The sequence below is a fragment of the Trichoderma virens genome, assembly GCF_000170995.1.
Source record: "Trichoderma virens Gv29-8 chromosome Unknown TRIVIscaffold_85, whole genome shotgun sequence".
Taxonomy (NCBI): Eukaryota; Fungi; Ascomycota; class Sordariomycetes; order Hypocreales; family Hypocreaceae; genus Trichoderma; species Trichoderma virens.
The window spans coordinates 850,360-874,590 of NW_014013664.1; the positions used below are offsets into that span (position 1 = coordinate 850,360).

The 24,231-nt window shown below is 46.5% G+C and overlaps 1 protein-coding gene across 1 annotated transcript in view; it reads right to left on the reverse strand.

The window, feature by feature from the left end:
- The window catches only part of Tex1 (Non-robosomal peptide synthetase), a gene marked incomplete at both ends in the record, with an annotated part of 62,810 nt that overhangs the window by 17,262 nt on the left and 21,317 nt on the right, over positions 1–24,231 (reverse strand). Inside the window, one exon of the mRNA XM_014097635.1 lies at positions 1–24,231. This exon is cut by the window's left edge and continues 17,262 nt beyond it; it is cut by the window's right edge and continues 20,426 nt beyond it. Coding sequence (XP_013953110.1) covers positions 1–24,231 — 24,231 coding nt within the window.

Below are 24,231 nucleotides of genomic sequence, written 5' to 3' on the forward strand. Positions count from 1 at the left end.
GCCCATTTGAGAATTTTCCGTGGACATTACGAATGAGCGAAGATCAGGCGATGCGTGCCACTGGACTGAATCCTTGATAACGGCTTGGAAAGCAGAGCCATCAACAAGAACTAATCGCGTCCTGAGTGCTGCACAAGCATTTACCGTCTGATTCCAAGCATGCTTGAAGCGCTCAACATCGACATTAGCAGTAAGGCGGTATACATGCTTTGCAACATATGATCCAGGTTGCTTGACTGCCAGAATCATCAAGCCTTCTTGTAATTGAGTGCAAGGATAAGCATCTTCGATGACTGCGGTCTCAGATAGATCGGTGCACTGTGATCGCACCTCACCAAGAACTATATCCATGGCAGAAGCAGGAATGATACTAAAAGGTTTAGTCTCATATACCGGCATGATTTCCTCAGTATTGGCAGCTTCAGCCATGTGAGATAGGCGAGGATCGTTGAAAATGGTAGCTACCGTAAGACCAATGTTATTTTGCTGGGCCAGGGAGACGAGCTGAATAGCACTAATAGAGTCACCTCCAATGCGAAGGAAGCTATCATTTTTCCCAATGGATTCGGCATCAATTTGTAATACCTGAGCCCAGAGGTCTCTGAGTGTGAACTCCATGGTGGTGCTTGGTGGTTCACTCTTGCTAACAACAGGCGCAAAGCGCAGGCGATCTTGTGTCGATAAATTATGGGCGTGGGCAAGCAGGCCATTACGGTTAACCTTGCCGTTAACAGTTTGGTCAGGTTTACCCTCAAATATTAGATAAGATGATGGAATCATATACGAGGGCAACACCATTCCGAGAGAGGAATCAACAAAGGAAATCATAGATCGAGCCTCATCCGTGACAACTTCCATTAAATGAGCAGTTGGCTGAGAGGCCACAGCGCCTTCGGTGTACCATAAGAAAGCGAGCAAACTATCATGCTCGTGTTCATCCTTGACAACAGCCACAATAGCAGCCATATCCTTTGGCAGGAATTCATGGATACGAGATTCGATTTCACCAAGTTCAACACGCTGACCATGAAGTTTAACTTGAGTATCTTTACGGCCCATAAATTCGAAAGTGCCATCTGCATTGCGCCGAACCAGATCACCAGTCCTATAGACTCTCTTGTTGTTGTTGCCTGGAAGCCAGTCGACATTTTCCATCCAGTTGGATGCAACGTCGGCGGTGGCGTTTAAGTATCCTCGGGCAAGCATAGGACCTTCAATGAGAAGCTCGCCAATGCATCCTACAGGGACAAGTCGCTTGTAATTGTTAGGCTCAACTACCCAGAAGGCCGAAGACGTCGGTCTTCCGATGTTGGTTGACCGTCCCGATTGACCAACAGCGGGATTCCAAGCACAGATCGACGCTTCTGCCGGGCCGTACAGGCCATGTAGATTTGTGCAATTAACCCAACGGTCTGCACATTTCTTACTAATAGCCTCGCCACCTAAACAGAGAGTCTTGAGATAAGGAACGTCGGCCGGTGAGAGAAGATCTGCAACAGTAGGTGTAAGGAATACCCAGTTAGCTTTTGTTACATTCATGGCTCCGGCAAGGTCATTAAGACGAGCATGGTCCGACGGGATGCAAATAGTTGCACCACGCATAAGAGAAACGAGACAGTCTAGTACACCAACGTCGAATGTATAAGCAGAGAACTGGAATATACGCGTGCCGGGCCCAATTTCGAGGTCGCAACCATAAGCATTTCCAGATGAGCACAAACTGTTGTGCTGGATAACCATCCCCTTGGGCTTGCCAGTTGATCCTGAAGTGAATAGTACGACACTTGCATTATCTGGCTGTGCCATAGATTTAACACCGTCCGCGGGGTCGGATAGTTCAAGCAAAAGAGCCTCGTCGACAGCGAACACCTCGATGCCAATATCACGCATAGTATCTTGGCAAGATGGGCTAGCAACAGCTAAAGAGGACTTCGTATCTTCAATAATTCCTCGAAGGCGAGCAACAGGTGCATTGGGATCAAGAGGAACAAAGGCACCGCCAGCCATCTCGATAGCAACCATTGCAACAACTGCCCAAGTAGACTTAGGGAAGCATAGTGGAATGAGTGATTCAGGTCCGACGCCAAGCCCTTGAAGCTTCCATGCCAGTCGTGATGCAAGTACACCGAGTTCTTTGTAAGTAAGATCGCCATCCCAAGAAACGATGGCGGTATCGTTAGGCTGGGTCTTAATACGCTCCTGTATAAGCCAGTGCGTGCATGACTCAGTTGAGGGCTTGAGCCTTGTGGATGCAAGAGCGTGCTGAATATCCCAATCACCGACCAGATTTACACTTTCAAGCGTTTCGTCAGTTTCAGCTAAAAGCTTCTTCACAACATGGTCAATATGATTCGATAGCGCAGATACTCGCGCCTCAGTTAACACCTCGGAGTTAAAGAAGAAGCGTTGCAGAATATGGTCCTCGAAAGTGTTGAGGATAATCACAAGAGGATAATTAAAGTAATTATGCATAGCATCATCTGTAAGGCTCTGTTCCTCGTCGCCATAAATTAGTATGTTAGTATCAGCGTCCTTTTCCGAGATCGTAGTTGCTGGTGGCTGAATAACGAGCAAGCTCGAGAAGTCACAAGTGTCTCTAGCATCGCGGCTGAGCTTAGAGATATTCTGAAGCCCGAATTGTTCATAAGGTACCATCTCATATGCTTGCTTTTGAATTTCAGTAAGAAACTGGGACTTAGTGGCCGAACGGTTTAGGTGAACTCGAACAGGAACCGTCGCTATCATGGGGCCTGGCATAGTCTCAAGACCGGCAACCGGAGCATGGCGACCCGACACAGTCGTACCAAAGCTCACATCGTCAGTGTCACAATATCGTGCAAGAACAATCGCCCAAGCAGCCCTCAAAATAGAAGCCTTTGTGATGATACTCTGCTTAGCCTGTTCGAGGCTGATAATAGACTTGAATATTTGTGTTGATGACGATGAACTAGGAGAGGTTTGACGTGCTGGGAAAACAGCCCTCTTAGAGCCAGACAGCTGCTCCCGCCAGAAATCAGCCAAGGCCATACTATCCAGCTCCATGTTGTACTTGATAAATCCAGAATAAGGCTGTAGGGTTGGTACATCCGTGCTGAGATAAATGGTGTATAGGGTAGTCAGCAAGATGCGCATCACCCAGCCATCATAGATGGAGTGGTGAGCTGACCACACAAAGTATTTATTATTGTTCTCCTCAAGCACTCCGTACCAACAGAGAGGAGCACCATAGCCCATCTTTAGATCTCGAGAAGAATTGGTGATTGAGGCTAGTGTGTCATTCTCCAGAGACTGCCACTGATTATCTTCTTTGAGGAGTAATTGGATTGGCGTACCATTCAGTAGGACAATTCGCGTTCGCATGTTACCACAAAGTTCCATAGTCCGATTCCATGCGGCTTGAAATCGCTCCATATCAACAAAAGTAGAGAGTTTGTAAACATACTTAGCAACATACGAACCCGGCTGCTTCATGGTCAAGGCCATCAAACCTTCCTGAAGTGAAGTGCAAGGATAAGCATCTTCAATAATGTGATCATCATTAAGGCCGCAAAATTTGCGAACTTCGCCAGCAAGTACCAGGGCACGAGTTTGCTTGTTCAAAAGGCTGAAGGGGACAATAGGTCCCTGTGGCTCCTGGAATTCCGTCGATAAGACAGCTTTGGAAGCAACAGCAAGCAGCCTTGAATCATCAAAGATATCCTTGATGATAAGAGAGATGCCCGCTTCACGCGCCTTTGACACTAAATATATTGCAGTAATAGAATCGCCGCCAATCTGGAGGAAGCTATCATCACGACCAATAGAATCGATGGGAAGATTAAGAATTTCGCTCCATATAGCCTGCAGGCGAGTTTCCATCTCGGTTTCAGGGACGCGCTTCTTACTATTGATGAGCGAATAGTGTATAAGTTCATCTCTGCCAAGGGAGGCTGTTATCGACTTCAGTGTCTTCCTGTCTAATTTTGTGGAAGTAATAAAAGGCATATATTTGCAGGGAATAAATAGAGTGGGAATCATGTAGCGCGGAAGAGTCACGCTAAGCTCGCCAACCATTGAAGTAATGCGAGCCTGAATGTCAGCATCAAGAGGGAGATAGATGTCGCTAGCTTTGAGTTCTGGCGAGCTAGGCTGAGAGTCATCATTAAAACAGATGTATGAAACCAACTGCGTTCCTGTTTCTGATGTCAAAACATCAACAGCAACCTGTCTGACGCCCTCAAGTAATTCGCGAATATGGTGTTCAACTTCGCCTAATTCTACACGAAGGCCACGGATCTTGACTTGGGTATCCTTACGGCTGTAAAACTCAAGTGTACCGTTCGGGTTATAGAAGCACAGGTCGCCTGACTTGTAAAAGCGGCTCCAAAGATGAGCATCAGAGACTTGCTTCGGTGCCCATGGCGGCAATTCAGTAATAATAGTCTCCTTACTCCTCTGTGGATCAGCAAGATATTCACGGAGCAGTGTTGGGCCTTGCAGAACGACTTCACCCAAGCAGCCAATTGGGGTCAGCTTATTCGAATCTTCCGCTTCAACGATCCAACAGTACCCTCCGACAGGTCTTCCGATCGTCAATGGTGATTCATCAATAGAAGACCACTCGTGCAAAGTGGAGAATACACAAGTTTCGGCAGGTCCCCAGCCATTGATCAGCCGTACCTTACCAAACCATGTATCAAGTATATCTCTTCCAACAGCTTCGCCGGCCAGAAGTAACAGCTGAAGACTAGGAACATCTTCGGGCCTTAACGTTCGAACGAAAGAAGGCGTTAGATACGCCCAATTGATCCTCGCATCTCGGATAAATTCCTTTAAACCGTTCATTCTTGTCTCTTCCGATGGCACGCAGACGCAGGCTCCGTGGATTAAGGGGGCTACAATTTCACCAATAGAAAGATCGAAGACGTACGCAGCAAATTGAAGAATTCTGACGTCAGGTGTGAGACTTAGCCTCTTAGCAATAGCAGTTTGGCTTGTGCATACAGCGCCGTGCTGCATTACAAGGCCCTTGGGTGTTCCTGTGCTGCCCGAGGTGAAAAGAACATAGGCCGCGTTGCTTGATGGTACGTTGATAGCTGGACTATTAAAACCATCACAAAACTTCGAAAGTTCATCAATAAGACTAGGAGAGACCTCAATGACGTTATGGACCAGTTTGTTACAGAGAGCTGCGTTGGTAGGAGACGAAAGTGCGAATTTGGCCAAAGTTTGGCCTACAACCTGACGCAGGCGTTGTTCAGGGTGTGATGGATCAAGAGGTACCCAAGCGGCTCCAACCTTATTGATTGCGATAATAGAAACGAAGAACCAGACAGACTTCTCAAAGCAGACGTGAACCAGATCATCTGCCTTAATACCTATCTTAAGTATATGATGAGCTAGCTGATTAGCAGCGCTGTTGAGCTGGCTGTAGTTCATCTCACCATCCCAAGCGCAGATAGCTGGTGCGTCTGGTCTGATTCGTGCTTGTTTTTCGATAAGACTATGAATACAAGTATCCAATATTTCGGGATTTTCAACATTCCACTCCTTAGCCTGCTCAAGATCCCATTCGCCGGAGATGGTAATAGAACTAAGGGGATCATTAGACTCATTCACTAGTTGGTTTGCGACGACGTTAAACTGATGGGAGAGTGCCTTCATTTGAACTTCTGACAGGATTGTAGAGTCGTATGTGAGAAGAAGCTCAATAGAGTCCTCAAAAATATGCCCCTGAATCACGAGAGGATAAGTAAAGTAATTCTGTATCAACTGCTCGCCGCTTCTGGCATCAACTGATGCAACTAAGAGAGATTCAGAAGATTCTTTGCCTTTGATCAAATCTAAATGACTTCGAGGTTGTATGACAAGAAGTGAGGAAAATTCACAAGCATCTCTAGCGTCGGTGCTCAACTTAATGATGTTCTGGAGACCGAATTGCTCAAACGCAATCATATCAGTTGCTTGTGACTGTATATTGCTCAAAAACTGAGCTACTGTCTGGCTGGCCTCGAGGCGAACACGAATTGGCACTGTTGCAACGACCGGACCTGGCACCCCGGTTAGGCCGGGCACAGGAGCCTGTCGACCGGAAACAGTGGTTCCAAATGTGATATCATCAGTATCACAGTATCGAGCAAGAAGGATCGCCCAAGTACCACGAAGAATTGTAGCCTTTGTATTAACAGTTTTGACGGATGGAGGGAAAGATATCGTCATATTCATCATCCGAGAGACGCCAGTATGGGACTCAATGCGGGGCATTGGAGGATATGTTGCACGCTTAGCATTTTTCATCTGCTCAGTCCAGAATCTGCTAGCCTCCTCTTTATCAATATTGACTGTGTAACGGATAAAGGCAGAGTATGGGAGAAGATTAGGAAGCCCTTGATCCAGGTATAGACTATAGAGTGTGTTCATGATGATTCGAAGTGTCCAACCGTCATGGACGGCGTGGTGCGATACCCAGATGAAATGGTTGCCAAACTCAGGATCCCTAACTAAGGCATAACGGTTAAGACGAGAACCGTAGGTCATCTCAGAACGGGTCGCGTTGAGAGTACACTGTAGGTCTGTTGAAAAAGCGTTATCCCATTCAGCAGGTCCATCGACTAGTAATTGGACGCAGGTGCCATCAAGCATGACGATGCGGGTCCGAAGATTAGCGCAGAGCTGGATAGTTCGCTCCCAGGAAGCCTTGAATCGAACGAGATCTACGCCACTCGACAACTTGTACACATACTGTGCGACATAAGAGCCGCGCTGCTTAACAGACAAAGCCATCAGACCTTCTTGTAACTTTGAACAAGGGTAAGCATCTTCGATAACCTGACTAGGAAGTAAAGAAGTCTGAAATCGGGTGTCATCACTGAGAACCATCTCGCGGAGACGGTCAGATAGTAAACTGAATGGAAGAACCGGCAGATCTTGATCAATGGCATCCATGGAGCGGGCATGAGATGCAACAGCGGAAAGACGAGGATCGTCAAAAATCTCCTTCACTGTGAGGGAAACTCCGGCTTCACGACACGCGGTGACAAGATGGATGGCCATAATTGAGTCACCTCCTAACCCAAGGAAGCTATCATCGCGGCCAATAGACTCAGATGGGATAGATAGTAACTTCGACCAGATATTTTGTAATTGAAGTTCCATAGGAGTCTCAGGTGCACGTTTGCTGACGCCATGCAGCGAGAATTTGTTTAGTTCAGATTGGCTTAGAGCGGCTGTTTGCCGTTTCAGCTCCTTTCGATCGAGCTTGCCAGATGTGATGCTAGGCATATAACTGCATGGGATATAGAAGGTAGGAATCATGTAACGTGGAAGAGTAACACTTAATTTACCTATTGCGCCAGCTAGCGTTTCTTGAAGATTAGTATCGAGAGGAGAAAATGGTCCATTAACATCAGCATTATGAAGTTGTCTGATCTCATCGTTGAAACATAGATATGCAACCAGATTAGAGCCGTTGTCGGTTTTGATAACGTCTACAGCAATCTGGCGTATTTCTTCGACTGAAGCTTGAACTTGATATTCAATCTCTCCGAGTTCAACACGAAGACCCCGAATCTTAACCTGCGTATCCTTACGAGATGAAAACTCAATCTTGCCGTTAGCGTTATAGAAGCCCAAGTCTCCAGTCTTGTAAAATCGGCCCCAGTTGTTTTCATCTGGGCGAGGCGCCCATTCTGGTAAGTCATATAGAATTGCTTCTTGAGTTTTGTCAGGGTTATCAAGGTACTCGTGGAGTAAAGTTGGCCCTTGGATGACTATTTCACCAAGAGTCCCGGTTGGTGCAAGAAGCTGTGGGTTGTTTGGATCGACAATCCAGCAGAACCCACCGACAGGGTGGCCGATGGTTGACGGTGACTCGTCAACAGATTCGAATTCATGAATACTGCCGACGACAGTTGTCTCTGTAGGACCCCAACCATTGATGAATCGAACGCGACCAACCCATGTCTCGAAAACATCACGCGGTATAGCTTCGCCTCCCGCAAAAACCAATTCTACGTTCGGAACATCGATTGGATTGATTGTGCGTAAAAAGGAGGGTGTTAAGTAGAGCCAATTGATGTTCATGTCGCGGATGAAATCGACTATACCATTCATCCGTATGTGCTCCGAGGGAACACAAACGCAAGCCCCTTGAAGCAATGACATGATAATCTCAAGAATAGAGAAATCAAATACGTAGGCGGAAAATTGAAGAATGCGCACATCTAAATGATAGCGGACCCTCTTCGCAATTGCATTCATATTTGTGCATAAAGAGCGGTGCTGTATCACAACGCCTTTGGGTGTGCCAGTTGAGCCTGAGGTAAATAGTATGTATGCAGCAGTTCGTGAAGACACAGAGACTTTGGGGCTTTCAAGTCCGTCTTGTGCAGGAAGCATACTATCGAGAGCTGAAGATACCTCGACAACATTGTCAACCAAGGCAGAACAGAGTGTTATATTGCCTGGTGACGCCAAAGCCAGCGTGGACTTAGTCTGATTGACAATTGATCGTAATCGTTGCTCTGGGTGGAAAGGATCTAATGGGACCCAAGTGGCACCTGCTTTGTTGATTGCAATTATCGACACTATGTACCATGCTGATTTGTCAAAGCAAACATGGACAAGATCGTTCAGCTTGACGCTGTAGGATTTGATTAAGTAGTGAGCAAGCTTATTGGCTGCACTATTGAGCTCGGCATATGTGTAATTACCGTCCCAGGCAGCAACAGCTGGTGCGAGTGGGTTTAGGTGTACGCGATTCTCAAACATCTCGTGCATGCAAGTATCGATAACCTCGGGAATTTCTGCGTTAATTGCCAAAGCTCTCTCGACATCATATGACGATGAGACTGAGACTGTCTCTAGAGTGGCAGGCGTATTGGTGGTTAGCTGCATCATTACATGTTGTAGATGATAAGATAAAGCAACCATTTGAGGCTCTAGCATGATGCTCGAATCATAAATAAGTATGAAGCTTATATGATCATCATATAAGTGAGCCTGGATAACAAGGGGATAAGAGAAGTAGTTTTGAATGGCTTCAACAGCATTATCTTCCCCAATACTAGCATCAACCAGGATAGAATCATCTTTGGTCTTACCAGCAAGATGTTGAATAGGCTGGACAACAAGAAGGCTGCTAAAGTCACATGCATCTCGTGCATCGTCACCTAATTTAGCGATATTTTGAAGGCCGTACTGCTCAAAGGCGATCATCTCCACAGCCTGTCTCTGGACTCCTTCGAGGAAATCAGAGATAAGCTGTTGACGGTTAATAAGCACACGAACTGGCACTGTGGCAATTGTAGGCCCGACCATTCCCATGATCTCAGGGATGGGTGCCTGCCGACCCGAAATAGTGGTACCAAACGTCACGTCATCAGAATCACAGTATCTAGCAAGAACGATAGCCCAAGCGGCGCGAATGACTGTAGCTATTGTGACTGTTGAGTTGTCCAGGCCATGAGGGAGCTCAATAGATGATTGCAGCATTTGAGTAGCAGCAGGCTTGTCACGAGCCACATCATTGGGCGGGAAAATGGTTCTTTGGGCATTGTGGAGCTGATTTTTCCAGTAATTGGCTGTAGTGTCCTCTTCAAGTTGAAGCATATACTGTATAAACCGATTATATGGTGGCAGAGGCAAAACATCGACACCGCTGTAGATATTGAATAACGTGCCCAAGATGTTCTGCGTTGATAGCCCATCGATCACAGCATGGTGCATATTCCACAGGAAGTATGTATCGTTATCACGTCGAATCAAGGTGTACCTGCAAAGTCGAGTACCATATCCCATCTCAAGAGTCTGAGATTGAGCAAGGCATGACTGCAGATCACCGTCGGCTTCGTCCCAAGAAATATCCCCATTGATGACAACCTGTATAGAACAACCGCCAGTTTGGATAATTCGGGTACGTAAGGCACTAGCTATTTCAACTGTGCTCTCCCAAGCTGCCTTGAACTTGTCAACGTCAACATGTTCAGAGAGTTTGTAGATATATTTTGCGATGTAAGAGCCGGGTTGTTTTATGGCCAGAGCCATCAGACCTTCTTGAAGCTTGCTACAGGGATAAGCATCTTCGATGAATTGACCATCAGAAAGCTCAGATGGTAGAGCAAAATCTTCAATACCAGAAGTTAGAAGGCTGAATGGTTCAATTGGTGCCATGAGATGACTATCTTCATCATTGTCAATAGCTTTGGTAGCAACTGAAATCAAACGAGCATCATCAAAGATGTCATTCACCGTAAGACTAATTCCGGCATCGCGGGCCATTGACACAAGCCGAATAGCTGCAATTGAATCACCGCCAATGCGCATAAAGTTATCGTGTCGGCCAATTGAGGCCTCTGGTAAATCTAGAACCTCTGCCCAGAGCTTCTGGAGACGAATTTCCATCTCAGTTTCAGGTGCTTGTTTCTCGTTAACGAGTAAGGAATAAGCTTCCAATTGGTCTTGACTAAGCTCGGCTGTTAGGCGACGAAGCTTAACACGGTCCAATTTAGAAGAGGTGATGAAAGGCATATATGCGCAAGGAATAAACATAGTGGGGATCATATATGTTGGAAGTGAGGAGTTCAGCTCTGTAAGCATTTTGCCAAGATTAATCTGCAGTTCGGTATCAATAGATGCAAATACATCTTTGCCTTCGAAATCTGTGTTCTGATCTGGCGTCTTAGTGTCACTAGTAAAGCAGAGGTAGGCAACCAAGTTAGCTCCTTTCTCGGTCTTGAAAACGTCAACAGCGACCTGACGAACACCATCCAGGGAGCCTTGGATGCGGTGTTCAACTTCACCTAACTCCACACGTAGCCCACGAATCTTGACCTGTGTGTCTTTTCGACTAGCAAAATGAAGCATTCCGTCATGGTCGTAGAAACCAAGGTCACCCGTCCTGTAGAAGCGGTTCCATGTGGTAGATTGGCGTCTAGGAGCCCATTCTGGAAGCTCAGTGACTGTAGCAGCTGCTGTTTTCTCAGGATCAGCAAGATATTCCTTGAGTAGCGGAGGACCTTGGACAATAATTTCGCCCAAGCAGCCAGTAGGTGCAAGCCGTTGAGGATTCTCAACATCAACAACCCAGATGTACGCGCCAACCGCCCGACCAAGTTTCAAAGGGGATTCTGTATTTGACTGCCATTCGTATAGGGTGTTATAAACACATGTCTCTGCAGGACCCCAAGCATTAATAAATCGCGTGTTGGGAAGACCAAACCAAGTATCGAGCACATCTTGAGTTGTAGGTTCACCAGCAAGAAGTAGCAGCTTAAGGCTAGGAAAATCTTTGGGTTTCAAGGTACGTGTGAATGATGGAGTCAGATATGCCCATGTGACGTTGAAATCACGGACAAAGCTATCGAGACTATTGAGACGCATGTGCTCTGATGGGACACAGACACAAGCGCCGTTCATCAGGGCCTGCACGATTTCGCCGACTGACACATCAAAAACAAAAGATGAGAATTGCAACATCCTAACGGTGTGGTCAAAACCCAGCCACCCGCTTAGCGCTGCTTGATTTGTGCAAAGTGCTCCATGTTGCATCACAATACCTTTGGGCACGCCGGTGGAGCCAGATGTGAACAGAATGTAGGCAGCATCCATAGGAGTGACGTTAATATCAGGTCCTTTTTCGATATTGTCATATGTAGTCCAAAGATTTTTGTCGAGTGTAGATGAAACCTCGACCACGCAGTCCACGACCTGTTCACACAGTCTTGTGTTGGCAGTCGAAGCAAGCGCCAGTTTAGCACCAGTTTGACTAGCAACAGCTTTGAGACGCTGAGGAGGGTGCGCAGGATCAAACGGAGCCCATGCAGCACCAGCCTTATTGACTGCCAGAATAGCTACAAAATACCACTTAGACTTCTCAAAGCAAACATGCACAATGTCGCCAACCTTGACGGCATAGTCATGAACAAGAAGGTGGGCAAGTCTATTAGCAGTGCGGTCCAGTTCACTGTAGGTGAATTTTCCGTCCCAGGCGTCGATAGCAGGCCTATTCGGCCTCTGTTTAGCCTGTCTCTCAATGATAAGGTGAATACAGTCGTCAATGATCTGAGGTCCGTCGCCATTAGACCGTTGCGCAAGCTCCAGATCAAATGAACTAGCAATTGATATATCTCCCAGTTTACCACCATCCTCTGCTGCTAGCAGCTGCTGTACAATGTTGTTAAAATGATGACAAAGAGCAGTCATCTGTGGTTCAGAAACAACAGTTGAGTCATAAACCAACACGAGGTCAGCATAGTCGTTATAGATGTGGCCTTGAAGGACTAGGGGGTAGTTGTAGTAGCTCTGAAGAATATCCTCAAGTTCTGTCTCAACAGGGATCAAAAGGGCATCGTCAGACTGCACACTGAATTCCTGTCGCTGAATAGGCTGGATTACTAAGAGCGATGTAAAATCACACGCATCTCTCGCATCATTGCCTAGTTTGGCAATGCTCTGGAGACCATATTGCTCATACGGCACCATCTCATGAGCCTGGCTTTGGATATTCTGCAAAAATTTAGAAATTTCTTGATCATTATCAAGCTGCACTCGAACTGGAACAGTTGCAACCGCTGGGCCAGCCATTTCCAAGAGGCCAGGCACAGAAGCCTGTCTACCAGAGATAGTAGCGCCGAAGCAGACATCATCACTTTCGCAATACCTCGCAAGAATAACTGCCCAGGCAGCTCTAATAACGCTGGCCTTGGTGGCGATCTCGTTAGAAGATGCAGAAAATTTGAGAGAGGTAGACATGACACGAGTCTTCCTCCCAGTCCATATAGACTTCGCAGCGAGACCAGTCTTTGGGAAGCTAGCCCTCTTTGCATTTTGAAGCTGTTCTCTCCAATAGTCCCCAGCAGCCTTTTGTTCATGTTCCATAGTGTATTTGATGAAGCCGGAATAAGCCTTTGGTTTTCCCAATTCAAGGCCTTTGTAGGCTTGATAGAGTGTATTAAAAATCACAGGTACTGACCAACCATCGTGTATAGAGTGATGGGCTGTCCACAAGAAGTACTTGTCACCAGACTTAGACTCATGGATGGAGTATCTAGAGAGAGGTGAACCATACGTCATGCTGTAAGAGTGGGTGGCGTTGACAGCTTCATCTAGATCTCCAGAATCGAGATTCTCCCAAGTAACACTATCCTTGACTACCAACTGAACACAAGTATCCTTAATCATGATAATCCTTGTTCGTAGAATAGGATGCAGGGCAACGGTGTGTTCCCAAGAAGACTTAAAGCGACCAATATCAACTTGGTGGGGTAGGCGGTATACGTATCTCGCAATATAGGATCCTGGTTGACTAACAGACAAGGCCATAAAACCTTCTTGGAGTTTAGTGCATGGGTAGGCATCCTCAATAGTCTGACTTGTGAGCAACTTCAGCTGCTTCTTGACACTGGAACCGGCAGCGAGCTCACGAGTCTCACCAATGAGGAGGCTAAATGGCGATATATCAGGAGACTGTTGTTGGGCCTCGGTGTCGAGTTCCCTAGCCTTACTGGCAATAGCCAACAGACGTGGGTCATCAAAGACGTCCTTTGCAGTAATAGAGATACCTTGATCTCGTGAAATGCTCACTAGATGGATTGCAGTAATTGAATCACCCCCAAGTCCTAAGAAGCTATCATCACGGCCAATAGAATCAAGTGGTATGTGAAGAATTTCCGACCAGATCCGCTGAATAAGACTCTCCATTGGCGTCTCGGGAGTCCTCTTATTACCACCTAGTAATGAAAACATAGCCAGTTCGGATTGAGTAAGGAGCAAAGTGCGACGTCGAAGCTCGTTCCTATCGAGTTTGGTAGACGTGATAGAAGGCATGTACTTGCAAGGGATAAACAGAGTCGGAATCATGTACCTAGGTAGAGCTATATTTAGCTTCCCAATAGCGACTGTTAGACGAGCCTGCAACTTCTCATCGATGGCTTGGAAAGGTCCAGATGGATGAGCTTCATGGATTTGGCGACTTTCATCACTAAATGAGAAGTAGGCCACGAGGTTGGTACCATTATCACCCTTAAAGACATCAACAGCGATTTGATGAACACCATCCAAAGCGACCTGAACAGCGTGTTCAACTTCGCCTAATTCAACTCTCAAACCACGAATTTTGACTTGAGTATCCTTCCGGCTGGAAAATTCAATAGTTCCGTCGGGATTATACACGCAAAGATCTCCGGATTTGTAAAAGCGACTCCAACTAGATTGCTCGCGAAACGGTGCCCAGTCTGGCAGTGATTTAATAACGGCAGCTTCGGTACGGTCGACGTCCGATAAATACTCGCGTAGAATTGTAGGTCCTTGAATTATAACCTCGCCCAATGCACCGGTTGGCGCAAGTCGATGCGGGTTCTCTGGGTCGACGATCCAGCAGAATCCACCCACAGGACGGCCTACAGTAAGGGGACTCTCGTCCGCAGATTGCCATTCATGTAATGTACTGAAGCAGCAAGTTTCGGCAGGGCCCCAACCATTGATTAGACGCAGCTTACCGAACCAAGTCGCAAAGATATCTCGAGGAACAGCTTCACCAGCAAGTAGTAAAAGCTTAAGGTTGGGGACCTCAGATGGCTTAATCGTACGAACAAATGATGGTGTTAAGTAAGTCCAGGTTATGCCCTGCCTGTTGATGAAATTGGCGATACTATTCATACGAATATGCTCTGACGGAACGCAGATACATGCACCAGAAATTAAAGGGCCAACAATCTCCCCAATTGATAAATCAAAAACAAAGGCTGCGAATTGCAATATTCGAACTTTTGAATTTAATCCGAGCCTCTTGGCGATAGCAACCTGTGACGTGCAGACAGAGCCATGTTCCATAATAAGACCCTTCGGAATGCCTGTGCTGCCAGACGTAAACAACACATAAGCGGCGTTACGCGAAGAGACGTCCACCACAGGGCCATGAGCACTAGATTCTGTTGCTAAGAGCTTGTTGTCAAGCTCAGCGTTTACTTCGACCACCTTTCTGACAAGGGTTGAGCATAATACGGCATTGGCTGAAGACGACAGAGCTAGAGTAGTCCCGGTCTGGGAAAGGATCTGACGAAGACGTAGTACAGGATGCGAGGGATCCAAGGGAACCCAAGCAGCACCAGCCTTATTAATGGCAGTAATCGCGACAAAATACCAAGCATTCTTCTCAAAGAACACAGGGATTAGGTCATCAGGCTTAACGTTATATTTGTTGACAAGGAGATGAGCCAGCCTGTTGGACGCCTCGTTAAGCTGCTTGTATGTAAAATCGCGATCCCAACTGACAATGGCGGGCGCATCGGGCTGAGTGACAGCTTGGTATTGAATTAACTCATGAATGCAAGAGTCGACGATATCAGGAATATCGCGATTCTGTCTCATTGAATGTTCAAGGTCCCAATCGCTAGCCATAGAAACAGAGCCTAACTTCATATCGGACTGAGATGCGAGTTGCTTCATGACGCTTTCGAATTGGTGGGATAAAGCAGTTATCTGATTCTCTGAGAGCACATTTGAATCATAAATCAGAACAAGGTTGATGAAATTTTCATGCACGTGTCCTTGAATAACTAGTGGATAGCTGAAATAATTCTGGACAGTATCGCCAATCTCCTTTTCAACTTCGGCTTGGACAAAGATGGCATCGGCATTTTCATCCACGTAGGATAGTGATTGAATAGGTTGAATGACAAGTAGACTGCTGAAATCGCAGGCATCCTTGGCATCATCGCTGAGTTTAGAAATATTTTGTAAACCAAACTGTTCAAAGGGGATCATGTCGTTTGCCTGCCTTTGAATAGCCTGTAGATAGTCTGAGATGAGTTGGTTGCGGTTAATGACAACACGTACGGGGACCGTTGCAATAGCAGGCCCAGTCATATCTACAAGGCCAGGGACCGGCGCCTGTCGACCAGAAATAGTGGCACCGAAAGTAATATCATCAGAATCACAGTACCTAGCTAAAATAATTGCCCAGGCAGCTCGAAGCATAGTAGCTGTTGTGATCGATGACTTGCTTGTGCTAGGCAAGTCAATCACTTTCTCTAGGGTGAGTGTGCTGTTTCTCTTCTTCTCGTGTACAGATGATAAGGTGGGGGGAAAGATGCTTTGTCTTGCACCTTCGAACTGGGACCTCCAGTAGTCTGCTGCAGCATCGCTGTCAATAGCCAAAGTGTACTTCACAAATCGTACATAAGGTTCTACAACCGTATGAGTTCGATTGTGGAAAATAGAGTGGAAAACTGCCATGAGAACCCTCATGCCCCAGCCGTCAAAAACGGCGTGATGCATGGACAATATAAAATAAGTGTGACCGCCATCCTCAATGAGAGCATATCGAGCCAACGGTGAGCCATAAGCCATCTCGAAATTTTCAGTCGAGCACATATAAGAACGCAAAGAGGTTCCACTTGTCGATTGCCAGGATACATCATCTTTGAAGACAGCCTGGACGGACATGTTATTGACGGTGAAGATCCTGGTACGAAGGTTAGGCAGAAGGCGGACAGTTTCTTCCCAAGAAGCCCTCAGGTGTGAGACGTCGACATTGGGAGAAATACGATAGAGGAATTTAGCAATGTACGATCCAGGCTGCTTAACAGCAAGAGCCATGAGACCCTCCTGGAGTTTTGTACATGGATACGCATCTTCTAGCTCTTTATCAGCTGGAAGGCTGTACTGTTCTCGGATATTCTGGCTGAGAACGATATTTTTGACAGAGCCGTCTAGAAGAACAAAAGGTTCAATCTGAGTCATTAACTCACCGTCTTCGCCAATCTCAGTTGCTTTAGCAGCGACAGCTAACAGCCGTGGATCGTCAAAGATGTCTCCGACGGTGAGTCTAATGTTGGCATCTCGAGCAACAGAAACAAGCCGAATGGAAACAACAGAATCACCGCCGATCTGGAGGAAAGAGTCGTCGCGTCCTATTGAGTCGATACTAATATTCAGTACCTGCGCCCATATCTTCTGAATACGGCTCTCCATGGCAGTTTGTGGAGCGACTTTCTCTTCGTTCGCGAGCGAGTAGGCTGCCATATCTTCTTGACTAAGAGAAGCGGCAAGTTCTCTCAGCTTCTTGCGATCTAATTTAGTTGACGTTGCGAGAGGCATGTAGGCGCAGGGAATGAAAGCACTGGGGACCATGTATCGAGGCATGAGAGTACTCAATATCCCTATCAGTCGACTAATTGTAGCTTGGAAATCTCCATCAAGTGTTGAGAAGGGGCCATTTGCAATGACTCTCGTGTCAGTGACGGTTTGATCTGTGGCATCAGAAAAGCTCACGAATGCAACGAGCGTTGAGCCAGCGTCAGACTTGATAACATCGACAGCTACTTGTCGAACACTTTCAAGGTTAGCTTGAATGTGGTGCTCAATCTCTCCAAGCTCAAGACGTTGTCCTCGAATCTTCACTTGAGTGTCTTTGCGAGTACAGTATTCTAAGTTACCGGCTTCATTGATGAATCCCAAATCACCAGTAAGATAAAAGCGATCCCAATGAATGGAATCACGCTTTGGAACCCACTGTGGAAGGCCCGTAATTGTAGCGGTAGCCGTTTTGACAGGATCAGAGAGATATTCGCGAAGCAAATTTCGACCCTGTATTACAATTTCACCAACAGTTCCCAAGGGAGCCATGCATGTGGCATCTTCCGGATCAACAATCCAACATGAGCCACCAATTGGTCGACCAATAACCTTGGGTGATTCATCAACAGAGGTCCACTGGTGAAGACATGCGATAACAGAGCATTCGGTTGGGCCCCAACCGTTAGCAAGTCTCAGTTTCCCAAACCAAATATCGAGGATATCGCGAGTAGGAGCTTCTCCAGCAACCACTAACATATCGACGGAAGGAACATCTTCGGGGCGGATAGTTCGAGCCAGGGTCGGCGTCAGCACCATGAACGTGAGCTGATGCTTTCGGATATATTCCACCAGCTCGTTCATCTGCTCATCCCATGAGGGCACGAATAAACAAGCACCGGTAAGGAAGGTAGAACCAATCTCAAATAAGATGATATCAAATGAGTAAGACGAGAACTGAAGAACTCTGAACTCTTCATTGAAGTCAAGAGCCTTTGACAGAGATATTTGGCTGGTGCAAAGCGAACCATGCTCGATGACAACACCTTTTGGTACACCTGTAGACCCGGAAGTAAATAAGACATAAGCAGCATCTCTAGGAGTAACATTGACGGCCGGTCTACTGGTGCTCCATTCAACATTTTGAGCCAATTTGGAGTCGAGCTCAGACGTCAGCTCAATAACGTTCGGTAACAGACTAGCACATCTGTTGGAATTAACAGGCGAACTAAGTGCTATCTGGGAACCAGTTTGATTGATAATTTTCTGATAACGCTCAGTTGGGTGCGATGGGTCAAGAGTTGACCAAGCTGCGCCAGCTTTATTGATAGCCAGGGTAGCGATGATGAACCAAGCCGATTTCTCGAAGCATACATGAATGATATCTCCAACCTTGACTCCATAGTCAGTCACAAGATGGTGTGCAATACGGTTAGTAGTCTCGGCCATTTCTCTATAGGTAAATGATTTGTCCCATCCAGAAATAGCCAGAGAGTCACCTCGAACTAAAGCAATTTCATCAAGCATTTCATGGAAGCAACGCTCAACAGCGTCTGGGGAATCGCTGTTGAGTTTTAATGCCTGTTCAAAGTCCCATCTACCTGCTAGCGATATGCTGCCAAGAAGCAAGTTGTCCTTACTGGCAAGCTCTTGAACAGCATTATCGAAATGGTGAGATAGGGCCTCCATCCTGCTTTCCGAAAGGGCTTGAGAATCATATATCAGCATGAGGTTGATGGTGTTGTCATATAAGTGACATTGAATAACAAGCGGGTAAGAAAAGTAATTTTGCAAAGCGCTTGTTTCATTAGTGATATGCGATTCAGCTGCAACTAAGAGAGCATCATCGCCGCGGTATGCCAATTGTTCGATTGGCTGTATAATCAACAATGAGCCGAAATCGCAAGCTTCCATAGCATGTGAACTAATTTTTGAGATATTCTGGAGACCATACTGCTCGTAAGATATCATATCTAAGGCTTGGCTCTGAACGCTGTCTAGAAAGGCAGCTACGGTCTGCTTCTTATCTATACAGACTCTAACAGGAACAGTAGCGACAGCAGGGCCAGCCATATTAGTGATTCCATCTACAGGAGCTTGGCGGCCTGAGATCGTAGCACCGAATGTCACATCGTCACTTTCGGAGTATCGGGAAAGTACAAGAGCCCAGGCCGCTCGTAAAATAGTGGCCTTCGTAATAGAAGAGCCAGCAGTCTGAGAGCAGGTAATGGATTTCTCCAGAACGCTCACGGAGTTTGACTGAGAGGATGCAGCTGGAGGGAACGTGGCTTTCTTTGCGTTATCTAATTGATCTTTCCAATACTTCACAGTATCCTCATTGTCAACGCTCATAGCAAACTTGACAAACCGAGCGTAAGATGCAGGTGGGGTTGGCACTATGCCACGGTAGAAGGCATGCAATGTGTTCATCAAGATTGGGACTGTCCAGCCGTCGAATATGGCATGGTGGATAGACCACAGGAAAAATAAATCGCCATTGTTCTGCTCAATACAGGCAAACTGAGAGAGTGGAGAACCGTAGGTCATCTTGACTGATCTCATTTCTGAAACCGCGGTGTTTAAATCATGGCTGACGGTCCAAGCAATGGGCTCCTCAAGGACAATCTGCGTGGCTCGACCGTCGACAAGGACGATACGAGTTCGAAGATTGTCGCAAAGGGCAATTGTCTGCTCCCAAGCAGCTTTGAAGCGACGAATATCCACGTTGCTGGGAATACGATAGACGTATTTAGCAATGTACGAGCCGGGTTGCTTAACAGATAACGCCATGAGGCCCTCCTGCAGAGCAGTACATGGATAGGCATCCATAATAGTTTCAGAAGAGAGGTCACACTGGGCGCGAACGCCATCGGTTATGACCAATTCTTGTGATCTCTTGCTGAGAAGAGAGAAGGGTGGGATTTCAAGAGAGCCCTGTTCCTCTACACCCGCCTTCTTTGCACGTGCAGCGACAGCAAATAGCCGCGGGTCATCAAAAATATCCTGAGCTGTCAACGATATGCCCTGCTCTCGGGACATCGTGACTAGATGGATAGCGGTAATTGAATCACCTCCCAAGCCCAAAAAGCTATCATCAAGACCGATATTTTCGGACGGAATACATAATATCCGAGACCAGATGGCTTGAAGATCCTTTTCTATTACTGTTTCCGGTGAACGTTTCTTCCCCCCTTGAAGAGAATATGTGACGAGTTGTTCTTGGCTGAGGGCAGCAGTTCGTCGTCTGAGATAGTTCCGATCCAACTTCCTAGAGGTAATAGAAGGCATATACTGGCAAGGGATAAAGAATGTTGGAACCATATATCGAGGCAATGAGATGTTCAGTTGGCTGATCACGGCAGTTAGACGTTCCTGCATGCCATCGTTCATCTCAATAAACGGATCGCATTCGTCAAAGCCCTCACGAGTACCAGTAATCCTTGTTTCATCGCCAAAGCAAAAGTATGCGGCCAAACTGGCACCAGCGCTGGACCTAACAACATCGACAGCAACCTGACGGACGCCGCTCAGGGCAGTCTTGACATGATGCTCAACTTCGCTTAATTCTACACGCAGGCCACGGATCTTGATTTGCGTGTCTTTGCGACTTGCAAACTGAATAGTTCCGTCGGCATTATATAAACCAAGGTCACCAGATTTATAAAATCGGTTCCAATACTTATCCCTACGATTCGGGGCCCAGTTGGGAAGATTATAGACGGTGCTACCTGAGGTCCGAACTGGGTCAGCCAGGTATTCTCGTAATATTGTTGGTCCTTGGATAACGATTTCGCCTAAGGCTCCGACGGGTGCGATCTTCTGGGGGTCCTCTGGATCGACAATCCAACAGAAACCACCCACAGATCTACCAATTGTAAGAGGCGACTCATCAATTGACTGCCATTCATGAATAGTAGAAACCACACAGGTCTCAGCTGGTCCCCATCCATTAATCAGACGGACTTTCCCAAACCAAGTATCCATGATGTCTCTAGTAACAGCTTCACCGACCAGCACCACTAATTCAAGGCTTGGCACATCCATGGGGCTAAGCGTTCGAATAAATGAAGGTGTAGACCACATATAGTTGATCTTATTTTGTCGAATAAATTCAGGGAGCGCGTTCATCCTATCATGGTCTGACGGGACAAACAAGCACCCACCGGTAAAAAGGCTAGAAATAATTTCACCAACTGCGCAGTCAAATACATGAGCAGCAAACTGTAGTGTCCTGGCACTCGGCCTAATTTTGAGACGCTTTGTAATAGCCGTTAGTGAAGTGCAAACGCTTCTATGCTCCATTACGAGCCCTTTTGGAGTACCAGTGGAACCCGAGGTAAAGAGCACGTAGGCGGCGTTAGATGGAGAAATCTCACGATCTGGGCCACGGTGAGATGACTCTGTCTTGCTTAGGATCTCATCCGTAACAGGCGAAACTTCTACCACATGTTCCACAAGATCGATGCAAGTTGAAATGTTAGAGGGCGAGACAAGAGCAAGCCGAGCTTTGGTTTGATCAACAATCTGTTGATGACGCTGAGTTGGATGGGAAGGATCTAAAGGAACCCAAGCACCGCCGGCTTTATTGATGGCCAGAATAGCAACCACAAACCAAGATGACTTCTCAAAGCAAACGTGGATAAGCTCGTCATTCTTGATTTCATAATCTGCAATAAGGTGGTTTGCCAACCTGTTGGCAGCCTGATCAAGTTGACCATATGTGAAATTACCATCCCAGCCGTGGACAGCAGGGGATTCCGGTCGAATAATTGTTTGCTGCTCGATGACAGTGTGGAAGCAAGACTCAATGAGCCTAGGTATCTCGTTGTTCTGACGTAAGGCATACTCAATATCCCAAGAACCTGACACAGACACATTTCCGAGAGGCATGGTGCCGCTATCTTCTGCAACAAGCTGCTGTGCGACATGTTCAAATTGATGAGCTACAGCGAGCAGCTGTTGTTCAGGCAAGATATCTGCGTCATAAATTAGGACCAAGTTAACCGAGTCTTCGTACACATGGCCTTGAATAACAAGAGGATAAGAGAAGTAGTTTTGCATGTGATCTTCTGAGTCCTCTGTAGTCGCACTCATGTGCTCTAGTATGGGTTTGCGGTTGCCGGAATCAAGTAGCTTCTTCATGGGCTGAATGACTAAAAGTGATGAAAAATCACAAGCTTCTTTAGCTTCAACGTTCAATTTGGCGATATTTTGCAAACCAAATTGTTCAAAAGGAATCATTTCAGAAGCTTGATTCTGGATACTCTGAAGAAACTTCGAAACTGAAGCCAGCTTATCAAGTCGAACGCGTACTGGGACAGTAGCGACAACTGGGCCGGCCATTTCGGTTATACCAGGAACTGGAGCCTGTCTACCAGAAATTGCAGTGCCAAAAGTTACATCATTGGTATCACAGTGTTGTGCGAGGACAATCGACCATGTGGCACGCAGAATTGAAGCCATGGTGATCGAAGTTTGTTTAAACCGGGGCAGCTCAATAGCTTTCTCAAACACACGAGTGTTGGATTTCTTATTGCGAGGGACGCCATTAGAAATTGTAGGAAATAGTGCTCGCTTAGCATCTAATAACTGCTCGCCCCAGTAGATCTTCGCAGCATCAGCATCAAGACTTCTAGTGTAGTTGATAAAGCGAGTATAGGGATTTAAGGGTGTAATTTCATCACCCATGTAGGCAGAGAATAAGGTGTTCAGGATCAGGCGAGTCGTCCAGCCATCGAACACAGCGTGGTGAATAGACCATACGAAGTAGTGGTTGCCATCAGCTTCCTCAATAAGAGCATGACGACTTAATGCAGACCCATAGATCATATGAGAATTTTGGTTAGTCTCGAGATACGACTTGAGTGTCATATTGGAAGTGTCTTCCCAACGGTCCACATTTTTCAAGACAACCTGAATAGAGGCATCGTCGGAAAGGACAATTCGAGTGCGAAGGTTGCTGCATAGTTCCATGGTGGTCATCCAGGCGGCTTTGAAACGAGCAATGTCAACATTTTGAGAGAGTCGATAGACTTGCTTGGCTATATGAGAACCTGGTTGCTTAACAGCCAAAGCCATAAGACCTTCTTGAAACCTTGTCACCGGATAAATATCTTCAACAATGGCAGTGCTGGATAGCCCACACTTGGCACGAACATCTTCTAGAAGAGTATCCAAATCCCTCGTAGGCGCCATAGAGAATGGCTCGACATCACGGATCGGCTCTATTTTGCCATCTCCAGCTGATAAAGCCATGGTGGATAGCTTTGAGTCAGCAAAAATGCTTGCTACAGTCAGACTAATGCCAGACTGTTGCGCAAGTGAGACTAGATGAATTGAACTGATGGAATCACCGCCAATCTGAAGGAAACTGTCGTTCTTTCCAATATCCTCAGAGCTGATTTTAAGCACCTGAGCCCATAGATTCGCCAAATTCTTCTCCATGGGAGTACTGGGCGCGATGTAGTCACGCTTCACCAGAGAGAACGAGGTGATCTCTTCCAATGACAAAGCAGCGGCCATGGCAGTTAACTTCTTCCGGTCAACTTTCATTGAAGTAATAAATGGCATCTCCCTGACAGGTAGGATAGTGCTAGGCACCATGTAGCCCGGAAGTGACATCTTCAAATGCTCCATAATAGTAGCCAAAGCTACGCGTAGGTCATCATTGAGCAAAAGGATATTACCAGAAGTAGTAGCCATCTTTTCCTTGAACGAGACAAAGGCGATGAGCGTATCACCAGTCTCGCGATGAGCTACATCAACGGCGACATGTTCAATGTTAGCCAATGATTTTTTGACATGATACTCAATTTCTCCAAGCTCAAGACGTTGTCCGCGGAGCTTGACTTGCGTATCCTTTCTACCAAGATACTCTAATTGCCCGTCGGGGGTATACCGAACAAGGTCACCAGTCAAGTAAAACCTGTGGGGACCAGAAATTATAGATTTGGGCAAGCAGTCGACATTGGTGATGAAAGAATTTTTAGTGCGGTCAGCATCGTTAATATAGCCACGAGCAAGAGCGTTTCCTTGGATAATCAGCTCTCCAATGCAACCAATGGGAGTCAGCTTATTGTAATCAGTTGGATCAACAATCCAACAAGCACTATTGAAACCGCGCCCAATTGTATGGGGAGAGTCAGTGGGCTTGAAGTCATGAGTTGTCGCATAATTACA